Source organism: Ammospiza caudacuta, chromosome 3 (genome assembly GCF_027887145.1).
Source record: "Ammospiza caudacuta isolate bAmmCau1 chromosome 3, bAmmCau1.pri, whole genome shotgun sequence".
Classification (NCBI taxonomy): domain Eukaryota; kingdom Metazoa; phylum Chordata; class Aves; order Passeriformes; family Passerellidae; genus Ammospiza; species Ammospiza caudacuta.
In genome coordinates this window covers 117,567,638-117,585,281 of record NC_080595.1, presented here as the reverse complement: position 1 = coordinate 117,585,281, position 17,644 = coordinate 117,567,638, and the positions used below count along the sequence as shown (strand labels likewise).

The 17,644-nt window shown below is 45.7% G+C and overlaps 1 protein-coding gene across 1 annotated transcript in view; it reads right to left on the bottom strand.

Annotated features, from left to right (window-relative positions):
- Positions 1–9,866, bottom strand: part of NCOA1 (nuclear receptor coactivator 1) — a 97,843-nt gene extending 87,977 nt beyond the window's left edge. The window contains exons 1-3 of the mRNA XM_058801533.1: positions 9,781–9,866; positions 6,858–7,024; positions 3,589–3,683 (exon numbers count right to left, since the gene is read on the bottom strand). Of these exons, the coding sequence (XP_058657516.1) occupies positions 3,589–3,683; positions 6,858–7,024; positions 9,781–9,866 (348 nt within the window). The remainder of the gene's footprint in view (positions 1–3,588; positions 3,684–6,857; positions 7,025–9,780) is intronic.
- Positions 9,867–17,644: the final 7,778 nt, after the last annotated feature.

Below are 17,644 nucleotides of genomic sequence, written 5' to 3'. Positions count from 1 at the left end.
TGGGAATAAAACCCCCAGACCCCATAAAAACCTGGGATTAAAGCCCCGAATCCCAAAACCCAAATTCTAAAACCCAGCATTAAAACCCCAAAACTACATAAACATGTGGGATTAAAGCCCCATAAAAACCTGGGATTAAAACCCCAAAACCCCATAAAAACCCGGGGTTAAAGCCCCGAATCCCAAAATCCAAACCCTAAAACTCAGTAATAAATCCCCCAAACCCCATAAAAATCTGGGATTAAAGCCCCCAAATCCCAAAATCCAAACCCTAAAACTCAGTATAAAATCCCCAAACCCCATAAAAACCCGGGATTAAAGCCCCAAATCCCCAAATCCAAACCCTAAAACCTGGGAATAAAACCCTAAACCCCATAAAAACCTGGGATTAAAGCCCCAAATCCCAAAATCCAAACCCTAAAACCTGGGAATAAAACCCCCAAACCCCATAAAAACCCGGTTAAAGCCCCAAATCCCAAAACCCAAATTCTAAAACCCAGCATTAAAACCTCAAAACTACATAAACATGTGGGATTAAAGCCCCATAAAAACCTGGGATTAAAACCCCAAAACCCCATAAAAACCCGGGGTTAAAGCCCCAAATCCCCAAATCCAAACCCTAAAACCTGGGATTAAAACCCTAAACCCCATAAAAACCTGGGATTAAAGCCCCCAAATCCCAAAACCCAAATTCTAAAACCTGGGAATAAGAACCTGGGAATAAAACCCCCAAACCCCATAAAAACCTGGGATTAAAGCCCCGAATCCCAAAATCCAAACCCTAAAACCTGGGAATAAAACCCCCAGACCCCATAAAAACCTGGGATTAAAGTCCCAAATCCCAAAACCCAAATTCTAAAACCCAGCATTAAAACCCCAAAACTACATAAACATGTGGGATTAAAGCCCCATAAAAACCTGGGATTAAAACCCCAAAACCCCATAAAAACCCGGGGTTAAAGCCCCGAATCCCCAAATCCAAACCCTAAAACTCAGTAATAAAACCCCCAAACCCCATAAAAACCTGGGATTAAAGCCCCAAATCCCAAAATCCAAACCCTAAAACCTGGGAATAAAACCCCCAAACCCCATAAAAACCCGGGATTAAAGCCCCAAATCCCCAAATCCACATCCTAAAACCCAGGATTAAAACCCCGATCCTAAAACCCAAATCCTAAAACCAGGGATTAATGCCCCCAAACCCCATAAAAACCTGGGATTAAAATCCCATAAAAACCTGGGATTAAAGACACCAAACCCCCAAAAAGCCTGGGATCAAAACCCCATGAAAACCTGGGATTAAAGCCCCAAATCCCAAAGTCCAAACCCTAAAATCTGGGATTGAAACCCCCAAACCCCATAAAAATCCAGGATTGAAACCCCCAAACACCCTGGGAATAAAGTCCCATAAAAATCTTGGATTACAACCCCAAAACCCAGGATTAAAACCCCAAATCCCAAAATCCAAACCCTAAATCCTGGAATTAAAGCCCAAAATCCAAACTCGAAACCCCAGGATTAAAACCCCAAAACTACATAAAAACCTGGGATTAAAGCCCCAAAACCCCATAAAAACCTGGGATTAAAACCCCAGATACCATAAAAACCTGGGATCAAAACCACATAAAAACCTGGGATCAAAACCACATAAAAACCTGGGATTAAAACCCCAAATCCCAAATTCCAAACCCTAAAATCTGGGATTAAAACTCCCAAACACCATAAAAACCTGGGATCAAAACCCCATAAAAACCTGGGATTAAAGCCCCAAATCCCAAATTCCAAACCCTAAAATCTGGGATTGAAACCCCCAAACACCATAAAAACCTGGGATCAAAACCCCATGAAAACCTGGGATTAAAACCCCAAATCCCAAAGTCCAAACCCTAAATCCTGGAATTAAAGCCCAAAATCCAAACTCGAAACCCCAGGATTAAAGCCCCAAAACTACACAAAAACCTGGGATTAAAACCCCATAAAACCCCAGGATTAAAGGCCCCAAAACACCATAAACCCCGGGATTAAGACCCCAAAACCCCACAAAAACCCGAAATTAAAGGCCTGAATCCTAAAATGCAAACCCTAAAACCTGGGATGAAAGCCCCCAAACCACATAAAAGCCTGGGATTAAAACCCCATAAAAATCTTGGATTAAATCCCCAAAACCCCACAAAACCTGGGATTAAACCCCCCACACCCCCAGATTTTGCTCATTCCCATTTTTCCCCGTCCCCATTCCCATTTTTTCCTGGAATTCCGATCCCACCTTGAGCAGGAGCGGCCCCAATCCCAAAATCCAAATTCTATAAACCTGGGATTAAACCCCAAAACCCCACAAAAACCCCGGATCAAAGCCCCCACACCCCCAAATTTGAGCCATTCCCATTTTCCCTTTCCCCATTCCGGATTTTTCCCGGAATTCCGATCCCACTTAAAGCAGGAGCGGCCCAAATTCCAAAATCCAAATTCTGTAATTGTGGGATTAAAGCCCCAAAATGACATCAAACCTGGGATTAAACTCCCCAAAACCTGGGATTAAACCCCCCACACCCCCAGATTTTGCTCATTCCGTTTTCCCCGTCCCCATTCCGGATTTTTCCGGGAATTCCGATCCCACCTCGAGCAGGAGCGGCCCAAATCCCAAAATCCAAATTCTGTAATTGTGGGATTAAAGCCCCAAAACCCCACAAAACCTGGGATTAAACCCCAAAACCCCACAAAAACGTCGGATTAAAGCCCCCAAACCCCCAAATTTGAGCCATTCCCATTTTCCCCGTCCCCATTCCGGATTTTTCCCGGAATTCCGACCCCACCTCGAGCAGGAGCGGCCCCAATCCCAAAATCCAAATTCTAAAATTGTGGGATTAAACCCCAAAACCCCATAAAAATCCCGGATTAAAGCCCCCAAACCCCACAAAAACCCCGGATCAAAGCCCCCACACCCCCAAATTTGAGCCATTCCCATTTTCCCCGTCCCCATTCCGGATTTTTCCCGGAATTCCGATCCCACCTCGAGCAGGAGCGGCCCAAATCCCAAAATCCAAATTCTAAAATTGTGGGATTAAACCCCAAAACCCCACAAAAATCCCGGATTAAAGCCCCCAAACCCCACAAAAACCCCGGATCAAAGCCCCCACACCCTCAAATTTGAGCCATTCCCATTTTCCCTTTCCCCATTCCGGATTTTTCCGGGAATTCCGATCCCACTTCAAGCAGGAGCGGCCCAAATTCCAAAATCCAAATTCTATAAACCCAGGATTAAACCCCAAAATCCCCCAAAACCTGGGATTAAACCCCAAAACCCCACAAAACCTGGGATTAAAGCCCCCAAACCCCGGATTAAAGCCCCCACACCCCCAAATTTGAGCCATTCCCGTTTTCCCCGTCCCCATTCCGGATTTTTCCGGGAATTCCGACCCCACCTCGAGCAGGAGCGGCCCCAATCCCAAAATCCAAATTCTAAAATTTTGGGATTAAACCCCCAAAATCCCACAAAAACCCCGGATTAAAGCCCCCACACCCCCAAATTTGAGCCATTCCCGTTTTCCCCGTCCCCATTCCGGATTTTTCCCGGAATTCCGACCCCACCTCGAGCAGGAGCGGCCCCAGCGACTCCTTCTCGATGACGCCCTGGCTGCTGGAGGAGATGTCGGATTTCTGCACGTCGTCATCCGGCGTTTTCTCTGCAAAAATAAACCCAAAAAATGGGAATCTTCCATTTTTTACACCCAAATCCGTGTGAAATATCAAATTTGGGTTTTTTTCCCCTAGGAAAAATCTGAAAAAAATGGAAATTTTCAGTTTTTCGACACCAATTTTGTGGGGAAAATCAAATTTTTTCTTTTCACTTTTCTGGAGTTTAATTCTGGATTTTTTTTGCTCTTTGGGCAGATGAATCTGGAGATTGGAGTCAATATTTCCAAAAAATTTTCCCTGTTATTTAAAATAAATTTTGCCTGTTTTATCCAGATTTTTTCTGCAACTTTCCCAGATTTTTTCCTGATTTTTCCATGAATTTTCCCACGCATTTCCCCCTAATTTTTCCCTGAATTTTTCTCTGAATTTTCTCCCAAACTTCTCCCCCATTTTCCCCAAATTTTCCTCTAAATTTTCCCTTTTTTTTGCAAATTTTCCCCAATTTTTCCCTCCAATTTTTTCCCAAATTTCCCCCCCAAAATTTCCCCAAATTTTCTTCCAATTGTCCCCCATATTTTTCCTGATTTTTTTCTCTGGTTTTGTCCTGTATTTCTCTTGGTTTTGACAAATTTCCCCCAATTCTCTCCAACTTTTGCACAAATTTCCCCCAAATTTCCCCTCATTTTCCCCCAATTCTTCTCAATTTTTCCCAAATTTTTCCCACTTCCTCCTGATTTTTCCAATTTGCCCCCAAATTTTCCCTGAATTTTCCCTGAAATGTCCTGAATTTCTCACAAAATTCCGCATAAACTTTCCCCAAAATATTCCCAAATTTCCCCCACGTTTTTCATGACTTTTTCACAAATTTTTTCCACCAATTTTTTCCCAGTCTTCCCAGAATTTTTCATGAATTTTCCCCAAATTATCCCTGATTTATTCTTGCATTTCTCCCAAATTTTTCCCTAAACTTCCCCCAATGTTCCCCTGATTTTTCCCTTTTTTTACCCACTTTTTCCCCGGATTTCTCCCAATCTTTTCCCTGATATTGCCCAATATTTTCCTGAATTTCCCCCTGATTTTTTCCCACTTTTTTCAAAGTTTTCTCTGAATTTTTCACAATTTTTTCCCCATTCCCCCCCCAATTTTTTGGACTATACTCCAATTTTTCCTGATTTTTTCCTAAGCTTCATCCAAATTTGCCCTTAATGTTCCCCACGACTCTTCCTCAATTTTCCCCAATATTCCCCCAAACTTCACCGAAACTTTCCCCAAATTCTCCTCCGTTTTTCCCCCAAATTTCCCTGAATTCACCCCAAATTATCCTCAATTTTCCCTGATTATTCCCTGCATTTTTCCCAAGCTTCCCCTGTATTTCCCCAAATTTCCCCCCAAACTTTCCCTCTATTTCCCCGATTTCCCCCCCAATTTTTCCCTGTATTTCCCAATATTTCCCCAAATTTTCCCCCACATTTTCCTCCATTTCCCCCAATTTTCATCCATTTTTTCCCAATTTTTTCCCAAATTTTCATCCATTTTTTCCCAATTTTTTTCCCAACTTTTGCCAACTTTCCCCCCCTTTTTGCACAATTTTTCACCCATTTTCCCCTGAATTTTCTCTACATTTCCCTCACTTTTTCCCCAAATTCCCCCAACTTTTTCCCAATTTTTCCTGAATTTCCCCAAATTTCCCACCCCTTTATCCCTGATTTTCCCCAAATTTTCCCCCATTTTCCCCCCAATTTTTTCCAAATTTCCCACATGTTTCCCTCAAATTTTCTCCCCATTTTCCCTTTTTTTTCCCCAATTTTTCCCTACATTTTCTCCCCATTTTCACCCAAACTTTCCTGAATCTTCCCCAAACACCCCCCAATTTCCTTCAATTTTTCCCTGTATTTCCCCACATTTTCCTCCATTTTCCCCCAATTTTCATCCATTTTTTTTCCCAAATTTTTCCCAAATTTTCATCCATTTTTTCCCAATTTTTTCCCAACATTTCCCCCCACATTTCCCCCCATTCCCCCAATTTTCCCACCCTGCTCGAGGTGCTTGATCTGCTGGATCTGGTCCACATTTTTTTTTTCAGGATGTGCCAAATTTTTCCCAAATTTTCCCCACAAGTCCCCGAAATTCCCCCTGTATTTCCCCCAAATTTTCCCCTTTTCGCCCAATTTTTCACCCATTTTTCCCTGAATTTTCTCTACATTTCCCTCACTTTTTCCCCAAATTCCCCCAACTTTTTCCCAATTTTTCCTGAATTTCCCCAAATTTCCCACCCCTTTATCCCTGATTTTCCCCAAATTTTCCCCCATTTTCCCCCCAATTTTTTCCAAATTTCCCACATTTTTCCCCTCAAATTTTCTCCCCATTTTCCCTTTTTTTTCCCTAAATTTTCTCCCCATCTTCACCCAAATTTTCCTGAATCCTCCCCAAACACCCCCCAATTTCCTTCAATTTTTCCCTGTATTTCCCCACATTTTCCTCCGTTTTCCCCCAATTTTCATCCATTTTTTTTCCCAAATTTTTCCCAAATTTTCATCCATTTTTTCCCAAATTTTTCCCAACTTTTCCCCACATTTTCCCACATTTTCCCAACATTTTCCCCCCATTCCCCCAATTTTCCCACCCTGCTCGAGGCACTTGATCTGCTGGATCTGGTCCATGTTATTTTTTTTCAGGATGTGCCAAATTTTTCCCAAATTTTCCCCACAAGTCCCCGACATTCCCCCTGTATTTCCATCCATTTTTTCCCCTTTTCGCCCAATTTTTCACCCATTTTTCCCTGAGTTTTCTCTACATTTCCCTCACTTTTTCCCCAAATTCCCCCCAACTTTTTCCCAATTTTTCCTGAATTTCCCCAAATTTCCCACCCCTTTATCCCTGATTTTCCCCAAATTTTCCCCCATTTTCCCCCCAATTTTTTCCAAATTTCCCACATTTTTCCCCTCAAATTTTCTCCCCATTTTCCCTTTTTTTTCCCTACATTTTCTCCCCATTTTCACCCAAATTTTCCTGAATCCTCCCCAAACACCCCCCAATTTCCTTCAATTTTTCCCTGTATTTCCCCACATTTTCCTCCGTTTTCCCCCAATTTTCATCCATTTTTTTTCCCAAATTTTTCCCAAATTTTCATCCATTTTTTCCCCAATTTTTTCCCAATTTTTTCCCAAATTTTTCCCAGCATTTCCCCCCACATTTTCCCGCCATTCCCCCAATTTCCCCACCCTGCTCGAGGCGCTTGATCTGCTGGATCTGGTCCACGGTTTTTTTCAGGATGTGCCCCTGCTCGGGTTTGCCCCCGAGCGAGTCGAGCTCGCCCAGGTTGGCCGAGAGCAGCTCGGCCAGCTCGGCCAGGTAGCGCTGCTCCTGCTCGCGGCGCCGCTTGTCCACGCTGCAAAATAAAAATAATTCATAAATAATCATAAATAATTCATCTTTTACTTATTTATCCCAAATATTCCCCCATTCACAGCAGCTCGGCCAGGTAGCGCTGCTCCTGCTCGCGGCGCCGCTTCTCTGAGCTGTCAAAAATAAAAATAATTCATAAATAATCATAAATAATTCATCTTTTACTTATTTATCCCAAATATTCCCCCATTCACAGCAGCTCGGCCAGGTAGCGCTGCTCCTGCTCGCGGCGCCGCTTGTCCACGCTGAAAAATAAAAATAATTAAAAATAATTCATAAATAATTCATCTTTTACTCATTTATCCCAAATATTCCCCCATTCACAGCAGCTCGGCCAGGCAGCGCTGCTCCTGCTCGCGGCGCTGCTTGTCCACGCTGAAAAATAAAAATAATTCATCAATAATTCATGATTTATTCATAATTTAATTCTTTATCCCAAATATTCCCCCATTCACAGCAGCTCGGCCAGGCAGCGCTGCTCCTGCTCGCGGCGCCGCTTGTCCACGCTGAAAAATAAAAATAATTCATAAATAATCATAAATAATTCATCTTTTACTTATTTATCCCAAATATTCCCCCATTCACAGCAGCTCGGCCAGGTAGCGCTGCTCCTGCTCGCGGCGCCGCTTGTCCACGCTGAAAAATAAAAATAATTAAAAATAATTCATAAATAATTCATCTTTTACTCATTTATCCCAAATATTCCCCCATTCACAGCAGCTCGGCCAGGTAGCGCTGCTCCTGCTCCCGGCGCCGCTTCTCTGAGCTGTCAAAAATAAAATCATTCATAAATAATCATAAATAATTCATCTTTTACTTATTTATCCCAAATATTCCCCCATTCACAGCAGCTCGGCCAGGCAGCGCTGCTCCTGCTCGCGGCGCCGCTTGTCCACGCTGAAAAATAAAAATAATTAAAAATAATTCATAAATAATTCATAAATAATTAATGTTTTATTTCTTTATCCCAAATATTCCCCCATTCACAGCAGCTCGGCCAGGCAGCGCTGCTCCTGCTCCCGGCGCCGCTTGTCCACGCTGAAAAATAAAAATAATTCATCAATAATCATAAATAATTCATGTTTTATTTCTTTATTCCCCCATTCACAGCAGCTCGGCCAGGCAGCGCTGCTCCTGCTCGCGGCGCCGCTTGTCCACGCTGAAAAATAAAAATAATTTAAAATAATCATAAATAATTAATCTTTTATTTCTTTATTCCCCCATTCACAGCAGCTCGGCCAGGCAGCGCTGCTCCTGCTTGCGGCGCCGCTTTTCCGAGCTGTCAAAACAAAAATAATTCATAAATAATCCAAAATAATTGATGTTTTATTTCTTGATTCCCCCACTCAGAGCAGCTCAGCCAGGCAGCGCTGCTCCTGCTCGCGGCGCCGCTTATCCACGCTGCCAAAATAAAAATAATTAAAAATACTTCTTGATTTATTCATAATTTAATTCTTTATCCCAAATATTTCCCCGTTCAGAGCAGCTTGGCCAGGCAGCGCCGCTCCTCTCAGCTGTCAGAAATAAAATAATTCATATTTTGTCTCCTTTCCCCAAATTTCCCCACTATTCCCAATTTTTCCTCATTTTTTCCCAATTTCTTCCATGTTTTTCCCCAATTTTTTCCTGAATTCCCCATTTTTTCTGTGATTTTGTCCTGATTTTTCCCAATATTTTTCTCAAAATTTTCCCTACTTTTCCTTGAATGTTCCCCCGTTTTTCCCTGAATTTTCCCTGAATTTTCCCAAGATTTCCCCAGAATTTTTCTCAATTATTTTCGGATTTTTTCCCAAATTTCCCCTGGATTTTCCCCAGGTTTTCCCCAATTGTCCCCTGATTTTTTCCCAATTTTTTCCCAAATTTCCCCCACGGTCCTCCCAAATTTTTCATTATGTTTTCCCAATTTTTTCCAAATTTCCCCAGTTTTCCCTAATTTTCCCTGAATTTTCCCCATTTCTTCCCCAAATTTCACCTGGTTTTTTTCTCAATTTTTTCCCTGGTTTCCCTTAATTTTCCAAAATTTCCCCTGGATTTTCCCCCAAACTTCCTCCGAATTTTTCTTGATTTTCCCCCAATTTTCCACAATTTTCCTCCAAATTACCCCTGAATTTTTCCCCTCAATTTTCCCCCAATTTTTTCAGAATTTCCCCCAATTTTTTCCTAATTCTTCCAAGAATTTCCCCCGCATTTTTCCCGATTTTCTCTCTGCATTTTCCCAATTTTTTCCCCGTATTTCCTCAGAATTTTCCGCAGCTTTTTCCCAATTTTCCCCCAGACTTCCCCTGAAATTTTCCCAAATTTCCCCCAATTTTCCCCAAATTTCCCATATTTGTACTAAATTTCCGCTGGATTTTTTCCTAATTTTTTCCTAAATTTCCCATGCATTTTTACCTGATTTTTCCTTGAATTTTCCCCAATTTTTTTCCCCCTGAATTTCCCTTAACTTTTTCCGAATTTTCCCCTGAATGTTCCCCTGAATTTTCCCCTGAATTTTCCCCTCTTTTTCCCAATTTCTCTCCCAAATTTTTCCCCCAATTTTCTCCTGATTTTCTCCCAAATTTCCCCCGATATTTCCAATTTTTTTCTCCTTTTTTTACCCAAAATTCCCCTGAATTTTCCCCGAATTTTCTCCCTATTTTTTCCCCGTATTTCCTCAGAACTTTCCCCAGTTTTTCCCCGATTTTTTGCCCAAACTTGCCCGGATTTGCCCCAAATCCGGGTCGGTTTCCCCGCGGGTACCTGTGCGCGGGCTCGCAGGGGGACGCTCTCCGTTTGCGGCCCTCGGCGCCGGCGGCGTCCCCGGAGCCGTCCCCGACGCCGCTCATGGTGGCACCTACGGAGCTCCTGGGGACGGGAACAACGGGAAAGCAGAGGGAATTTGGGGGGAAATAATGGGAAAAGGGAATTTGGGGGGAAATAACGGGAAAAGGGAATTTGGGGAATAATGGGAAACCAAAGGGAATTTGGGGGGAAATAATGGGAAAAGGGAATTTGGGGGAACAACGGGAAACCAAAGGGAATTTGGGGGGAAATAATGGGAAAAGGGAATTTGGGGGAACAACGGGAAACCAGAGGGAATTTGGGGAACAACGGGAAACCAGAGGGAATTTGGGGGAAAAACGGGAAACAAAAGGGAATTTGGGGGAAAAACGGGAAACCAAAGGGAATGTGGGGAATAATGGGAAACCAAAGGGAATTTGGGGGAACAACGGGAAAGCAGAGGGAATTTGGGGGGAAATAATGGGAAAAGGGAATTTGGGGGAACAACGGGAAACCAAAGGGAATTTGAGGAACAACGGGAAACCAAAGGGAATTTGGGGGAAAAACGGAAACAAAAGGGAATTTGGGGAACAACGGGAAACCAAAGGGAATTTGGGGGGAACAACGGGAATGCAGAGGGAATTTGGGGGGACAATGGGAAACCAAAGGGAATTTGGGGGGAAATAATGGGAAAAGGGAATTTGGGGGAACAACGGGAAACCAGAGGGAATTTGGGGAACAACGGGAAACCAGAGGGAATTTGGGGAACAACGGGAAACCAGAGGGAATTTGGGGGGAAATAATGGGAAAAGGGAATTTGGGAAGAACAACAGGAAACCAGAGGGAATTTGGGGGAACAACGGGAAACCAGAGGGAATTTGGGGGGAAATAATGGGAAAAGGGAATTTGGGGGAACAACGGGAAACCAGAGGGAATTTGGGGGAAAAACGGGAAACAAAAGAGAATTTGGGGGAACAACGGGAAAGCAGAGGGAATTTGGGGAACAACGGGAAAGCAGAGGGAATTTGGGGGGAAATAATGGGAAAAGGGAATTTGGGAAGAACAACAGGAAACCAAAGGGAATTTGGGGGAACAACGGGAAACCAGGGGGAATTTGGGGGGAAATAATGGGAAAAGGGAATTTGGGATTGCCCAGGGAATTGGGGGAAAAACAACAGGAAAAGGGAATTTAGGGAATTCAGGATTTCCTCGGGAATTTGGGGGAAAACAACAGGAAAAGGGAATTTGGGATTGCCCAGGGAATTTGGGGAAAAACAACGGGAAAAGGGAATTTGGGGGGAAATAACGGGAAAAGGGAATTTGGGATTTCCTTGGGAATTTGAGGAGAAACAACAGGAAAAGGGAATTTGGGGGAAAACAACGGGAAAAGGGAATTTGGGGAATTTGGGATTTCCTCGGGAATTTGGGGGAAAACAACAGGAAAAGGGAATTTGGGATTGCCCAGGGAATTTGGGGAAAAACAACGGGAAAAGGGAATTTGGGGGGAAATAACGGGAAAAGGGAATTTGGGATTTCCTTGGGAATTTGAGGAGAAACAACAGGAAAAGGGAATTTGGGAGAAACAACAGGAAAAGGGAATTTGGGGGAAAACAACCGGAAAAGGGAATTTGGGATTGCCCAGGGAATTTGGGGAAACAATGGGAAAAGGGAATTTGGGGAAACAACGGGAAAAGGGAATTTGGGGGAAAACAACGGGAAAAGGGAATTTGGGATTGCTCGGGGAAAAGGGAATTTGGGATTTCCTCAGGAATTTGGGGGAAAACAACGGGAAAAGGAAATTTGGGATTGCACAGGGAAAAGAGATTTCCTTGGGAATTTGGGGTAAAACAATGGGAAAAGGGATTTCCTTGGGAATTTGGGGTAAAACAATGGGAAAAGGGAATTCCTTGGGAATTTGGGATTGCACAGGGAAAAGGATTTCCTTGGGAATTTGGGGTAAAACAATGGGAAAAGGGATTTCCTTGGGAATTTTGGGTAAAACAATGGGAACAGGGAATTCCTTGGGAATTTGGGATTGCACAGGGAAAAGGATTTCCTTGGGAATTTGGGGTAAAACAATGGGAAAAGGGATTTCCTTGGGAATTTGGGATTGCCCAGGGAAAAGGAGGAGCTGGGAAGGGATTCCTGGGTGTTTGGGGTTCCTGGGATTCCCAGGGATTTGGGATTTCCAGTACTCCCATGAATTTCGGATTCCTGGGATTTTCGGGGATTTGGGATTCCCAATATTCCCAGGCATTTTGAATTCCCAGAGATTTGGGATTTCTGATATTCCCAAGGTGTTTTCAGTTCCCAGGATTCCCAGGAATTTCATGTTCCCGGGGGTTTAGGATTCCCTGGATTCTCAGGGCTTTGAGATTCCCAATATTCCCAGGCTTCAGATTCCCGTGGGTTTAGGGATTCCCCAGGATTTTGGGGACTCAAAATGATTTAGGATTCCAAATGTACCCAGATATTTGGGATTCCCAAAGATTTCCGATTCCCAAGGATTTGGGGTTCCTGGGGATTTGGGATTCCTAGTACTCCCAAGGGTTTCAGATTCCCAGGATTCCAAAGGGTTTGGGATTCCCGGGGATTTGGGATTCCTGATATTGCCAAGGATCTGGGACTCCCAGCACGGAACTGTCCCTGTTCCCAGCAGGGAATCGCTCTGGTTCCCGTTCCCGTTCCCGTTCCCAGCACTGAGCCGTTCCCGCTCCCACTCTCAGCACAGAACCGGTCCCGTTCCCATTCCCATTCCCGGTGTAGAGCTGTTCCTGTTCCCAGCACGGAGCCCTTCCCATTCCTGATATGGAGCCGTTCCCATTCCCATTCCCGTTCCCAGCACGGAGCTGTTCCGTTCCCGTTCCCGTTCCCATTCCTGGTGTAGAGCTGTTCCTGTTCCCAGCACGGAGCTGTTCCCGTTCCCATTCCCGTTCCCATTCCCGGTGTAGAGCTGTTCCTGTTCCCAGCACGGAGCCGTTCCCATTGCCAAGACGGAGCCGTTCCCATTCCCATTCCTGTTCCCAGCACGGAGCTGTTCCCGTTCCCATTCCCAGCACGGAGCTGTTCCTGTTCCCATTCCCATTCCCACTCCTATTCCCGTTCCCATTCCCGTTCCCATTCCCAGCACGGAGCTGTTTCTGTTCCCAGCACGGAGCCGTTCCCATTCCCGTTCCCGGCATGGAGCTGTTCCCGTTCCTGTTCCCATTCCTGTTCCCATTCCTGTTCCCATTCCTGTTCCCATTCCCAGCACAGAGCCGTTCCCATTCCCATTCCCGTTCCCATTCCCATTCCCGTTCCCGTTCCCGTTCCCGTCCCCGTTCCTGTTCCCAGCACGGAGCTGTTCCTGTTCCCATTCCCATTCCCATTCCTATTCCCGTTCCCATTCCCGTTCCCATTCCCGGCACAGAGCTGTTCCTGTTCCCAGCACGGAGCCGTTCCCATTCCCGTTCCCAGCATGGAGCTGTTCCCGTTCCTGTTCCCATTCCCATTCCCGTCCCCGTTCCCATTCCCGTTCCCATTCCCAGCACAGAGCCGTTCCCCTTCCCATTCCCGTTCCCATTCCCGTTCCCATTCCCATTCCCGTTCCCATTCCCGCTCCCATTCCCATTTCTGTTCCCAGCACGGAGCTGTTCCTGTTCCCATTCCCATTCCCGTTCCTATTCCCGTTCCCGTTCCCGTTCCCATTCCCGGCACAGAGCTGTTCCTGTTCCCAGCACGGAGCCGTTCCCATTCCCATTCCCAGCACGGAGCTGTTCCCGTTCCTGTTCCCATTCCCATTCCCATTCCCGTCCCCGTTCCCATTCCCGTTCCCGTTCCGGTTCCTGTTCCCATTCCCGTTCCCGTTCCCGTCCCCGTCCCCGTTCCCGTCCCCGTTCCCATTCCCGTTCCCGTTCCCGTTCCCATTGGGTTGGCTCAAGGGAAGAGCCGGAGCGCCAGGAACCGGCACTGAGGGAACAACGGGGAAGGCACCAAACACAACCCAACCCAAGAGAGCCAAAAGGAACCAAACGGAACCAAACCCAACTCAACCGAACCAAACCCAACTCAACAGAACCACAACCAACTCAACAGAACCAAACCCAAAACAATAGAACCAAACGGAACCAAACCAAACTCAACGGAACCAAACCCAACTCAACAGAACCAAACCCAACTCAACGGAACCAAATCCAACTCAACAGAACCAAATCCAACTCAACAGAACCAAACGGAACCAAACTCAACTCAACAGAACCAAACCCAACGCAACAGAACCAAACCCAACTCAACAGAACCAAGCAGAACCAAACCCAACTCAACGGAACCAAACCCAACTCAATGGAACCAAACCCAACTCAACGGAACCAAACGGAACCAAACCCAACTCAACGGAACCAAACCCAACTCAACGGAACCAAATCCAACACAATGGAACCAAATGGAACCAAACCCAACTCAACGGAACCAAACGGAACCAAACCCAACTCAACGGAACCAAACCCAACTCAACAGAACCAAATCCAACACAACGGAACCAAAATGAACCAAACCCAACACAACGGAACCAAACCCAACTCAACGGAACCAAAATGAACCAAACCCAACTCAACAGAACCAAACCCAACACAACGGAACCAAAATGAACCAAACCCAACACAACGGAACCAAACCCCACAGAACTGAACCCAGTAGAACCTCACCGAACCCAAGAGAACCAAACGGAACCAAACAAAACCAAACCAAACACAACAGAACCCAACGGAACCAAATGGAACCAAACCCAACTGAACCCAACGGAACCCAGCAGAATCCAACACAACCAAATGAAACCAAACCCAGCCCAACCTAGCAGAACCAAACGGAACCAAACCCAACAGAACCCAACCCAATCCAACCCAACGGAACCAAATGAAACCCAATCCAAGCCAATCCAACCCAACAAAACTGAACAGAACCCAACAGAACCAAATGGAACTGAAAACGTCCAAAGTGAACCCAACAGAACCCAACAGAACAAAGCGGAGCCAAACTCAACCCAACCCAATCCAGTGGAACCAAACAACCCAACAGAACCGAGCAGAACCAAATGGAACCCAACAGAACCGAACGGAACTGGAAACAACCAAACCAAACAGAACTAAACACAACCCAACAGAACCTAACCAAACCCAACAGAACCCAACAGAACCCAACCCAATGGAACCCAACGGAACCAAACCAACTCAGCCCAAAGTAGCAGAATGAACAGAACCCAACCCAACGGAATCCAACAGAACCAAACCCAACGCCACTGACCCAACCCAACCTAACGGAACCAAACCCAACCCAACTCAATGGAACCCAACCCAACGGAACCGAACCCAACCCAACAGAACCCAACAGAAAGAACAGAACCCAACCAACCCAAAAGAACCCAACTCAATGGAACCCAACGGAACCAAACCCAATGGAGCTTAAACCGATGGAACGCAACAAACCTGAACAGAACCAAACCTAACCCAAAAGGATCCAACAGAACCACATGGAACCAAACCCAACCAAACAGAACTAAACAGAACCAAACCCAACCGAACCCAATGGAACAAAATCCAACCAATGGAACCCAACGGAACCAAACCCAACCGAACCCAATGGAACAAAACCCAACCAATGCAACCCAGCAGAACCAAACCCAACCGAACCCAAGAGAATGAAACGGAGCCAAACCCAACCCAACGCAACGCGATGGAACCAAACAGAACCGAAGCCAACCCAACGGAACCAAACCCAACTGAGCCAAACAATCAAGTCCAACAGAACCAAACAGAACCAAACCCAACCCAATGGAACCCAACAGAATCAGACCCAGGCACCCAAACCCAACCCAAAGGAGCTGAACCCAACAGAACCAAAGGGAACCAAACGAAACTGAAAACAACCCAACCCAACGGAACCAAACGCAACCGAACCCAACCCCGTGGAACAAAATGGACCCAAAAAGAACCCAATGGAACGGAACCCAACACAACGGAACCCGACTGAAAACAACCCAACCAAACCCAACTGAACCCAACAGAACCAAACCCAACTGAATCCAACCCAACCCAACAGAACTAAACAGAACCAAACCCAACCAAACAGAACTAAACAGAACCAAACCCAACTGAACCCAATGGAACAAATCCAACCAATGGAACCCAAACCCAACCAATGGAACCCAAACCCAACCGAACCCAAGAGAATGAAACGGAGCCAAACCCAACCCAACCCAACGCAACGGAACCAAACAGAACCGAAACCAACCCAACGGAACCAAACCCAACTGAGCCAAACAATCAAGTCCAACAGAACCCAACAGAACCAAACCCAACCCAATGGAACCCAACAGAATCAGACCCAGGCACCCAAACCCAACCCAAAGGAGCTGAACCCAACAGAACCAAAGGGAACCAAACGAAACTGAAAACAACCCAACCCAACGGAACCAAACACAACCGAACCCAACCCCGTGCAACAAAATGGACCCAAAAAGAACCCAATGGAACGGAACCCAACACAACGGAACCCGACTGAAAACAACCCAACCAAACCCAACTGAACCCAACAGAACCAAACCCAACGGAATCCAACCCAACCCAGCAGAACCCAACCCAATCAAACCAAACAGAATCCACCGGAACTGAACAAATCCAAACCCAACTGAACCCAACGGAACCAAACCCAACCCAACAGAACCCAACAGAACCCAAGCAAACTGAACCCAATGGAACCAACCCAATCCAATGGAACCCAATGGAACCACACCCAACGGAACCAAACCCAACCCAACAGAACCCAAGCAAACTGAACCAAATGGAACCAACCCAATGCAACTGAACCCAACTGAACCCAACAGAACCCAACGGAACTGAATCCAACCCAACAGAACCAAACAGGAACACAACAGAACGGAACAGCACTGAAAACAACCAAACCCAACAGAACCAAACCCAACCCAAGTGAACCCAACAGAACCCAACCCAACAGAACCCAATGGAGCAAAAGTCAACCCAACAGAACAGAACCCAACTGAAAACAACCAAACCCAACCCAACTGAACCCAACAGAACCAAACCCAACAGAACCCAATGGAGCAAAAGTCAACCCAACAGAACGGAACCCAACTGAAAACAACCAAACCCAACCCAACTGAACCCAACAGAACCAAACCCAATGGAACCAAACCCAACTCAGTCCAACCCAACGGAATGAACCCAACAGAACCCAATGAAACCCAACCCAACAGAACCAAACACAACTCAACCCAACAGGACTCAGTCCAACCCAACAGAACTGAACAAAACCCAACCCAACCGAACCGAACCCAACGGAACTGAATCCAACCCAACAGAACCAAGCAGAACCCAACAGGAACACAACAGAATGGAACAGAGCTGAAAACAACGGCACCAAACCAAACTGAACCCAACACAATCCAGCAGAACCCAACAGAACTGAGCAGAACCAAACAGGAACCAACGGAACCCAACAGAACCAAAGAGAACCCAACGGAACCAAAGCCAACCTAATCCAACAGAACTGAACCCAACTGCACCCAAGTGAAAACAACAGAACCAAACCCAACGGAACCCAATGGAACCAAACCCAATGGAACCCAACCCAACGGAACCCAATGGAACCAAACCCAATGGAACCCAACCCAACGGAACCCAATGGAACCAAACCCAATGGAACCAAACCCAATGGAACCCAATGGAACCAAACCCAATAGAACCCAATGGAACCAAACCAAACAGAACCCAATGGAACCCAACCCAATGGAACCAAACCCAACTCAGTCCAACCCAACTCAACGGAACCGAACCCAATGGAAGCCAACGGA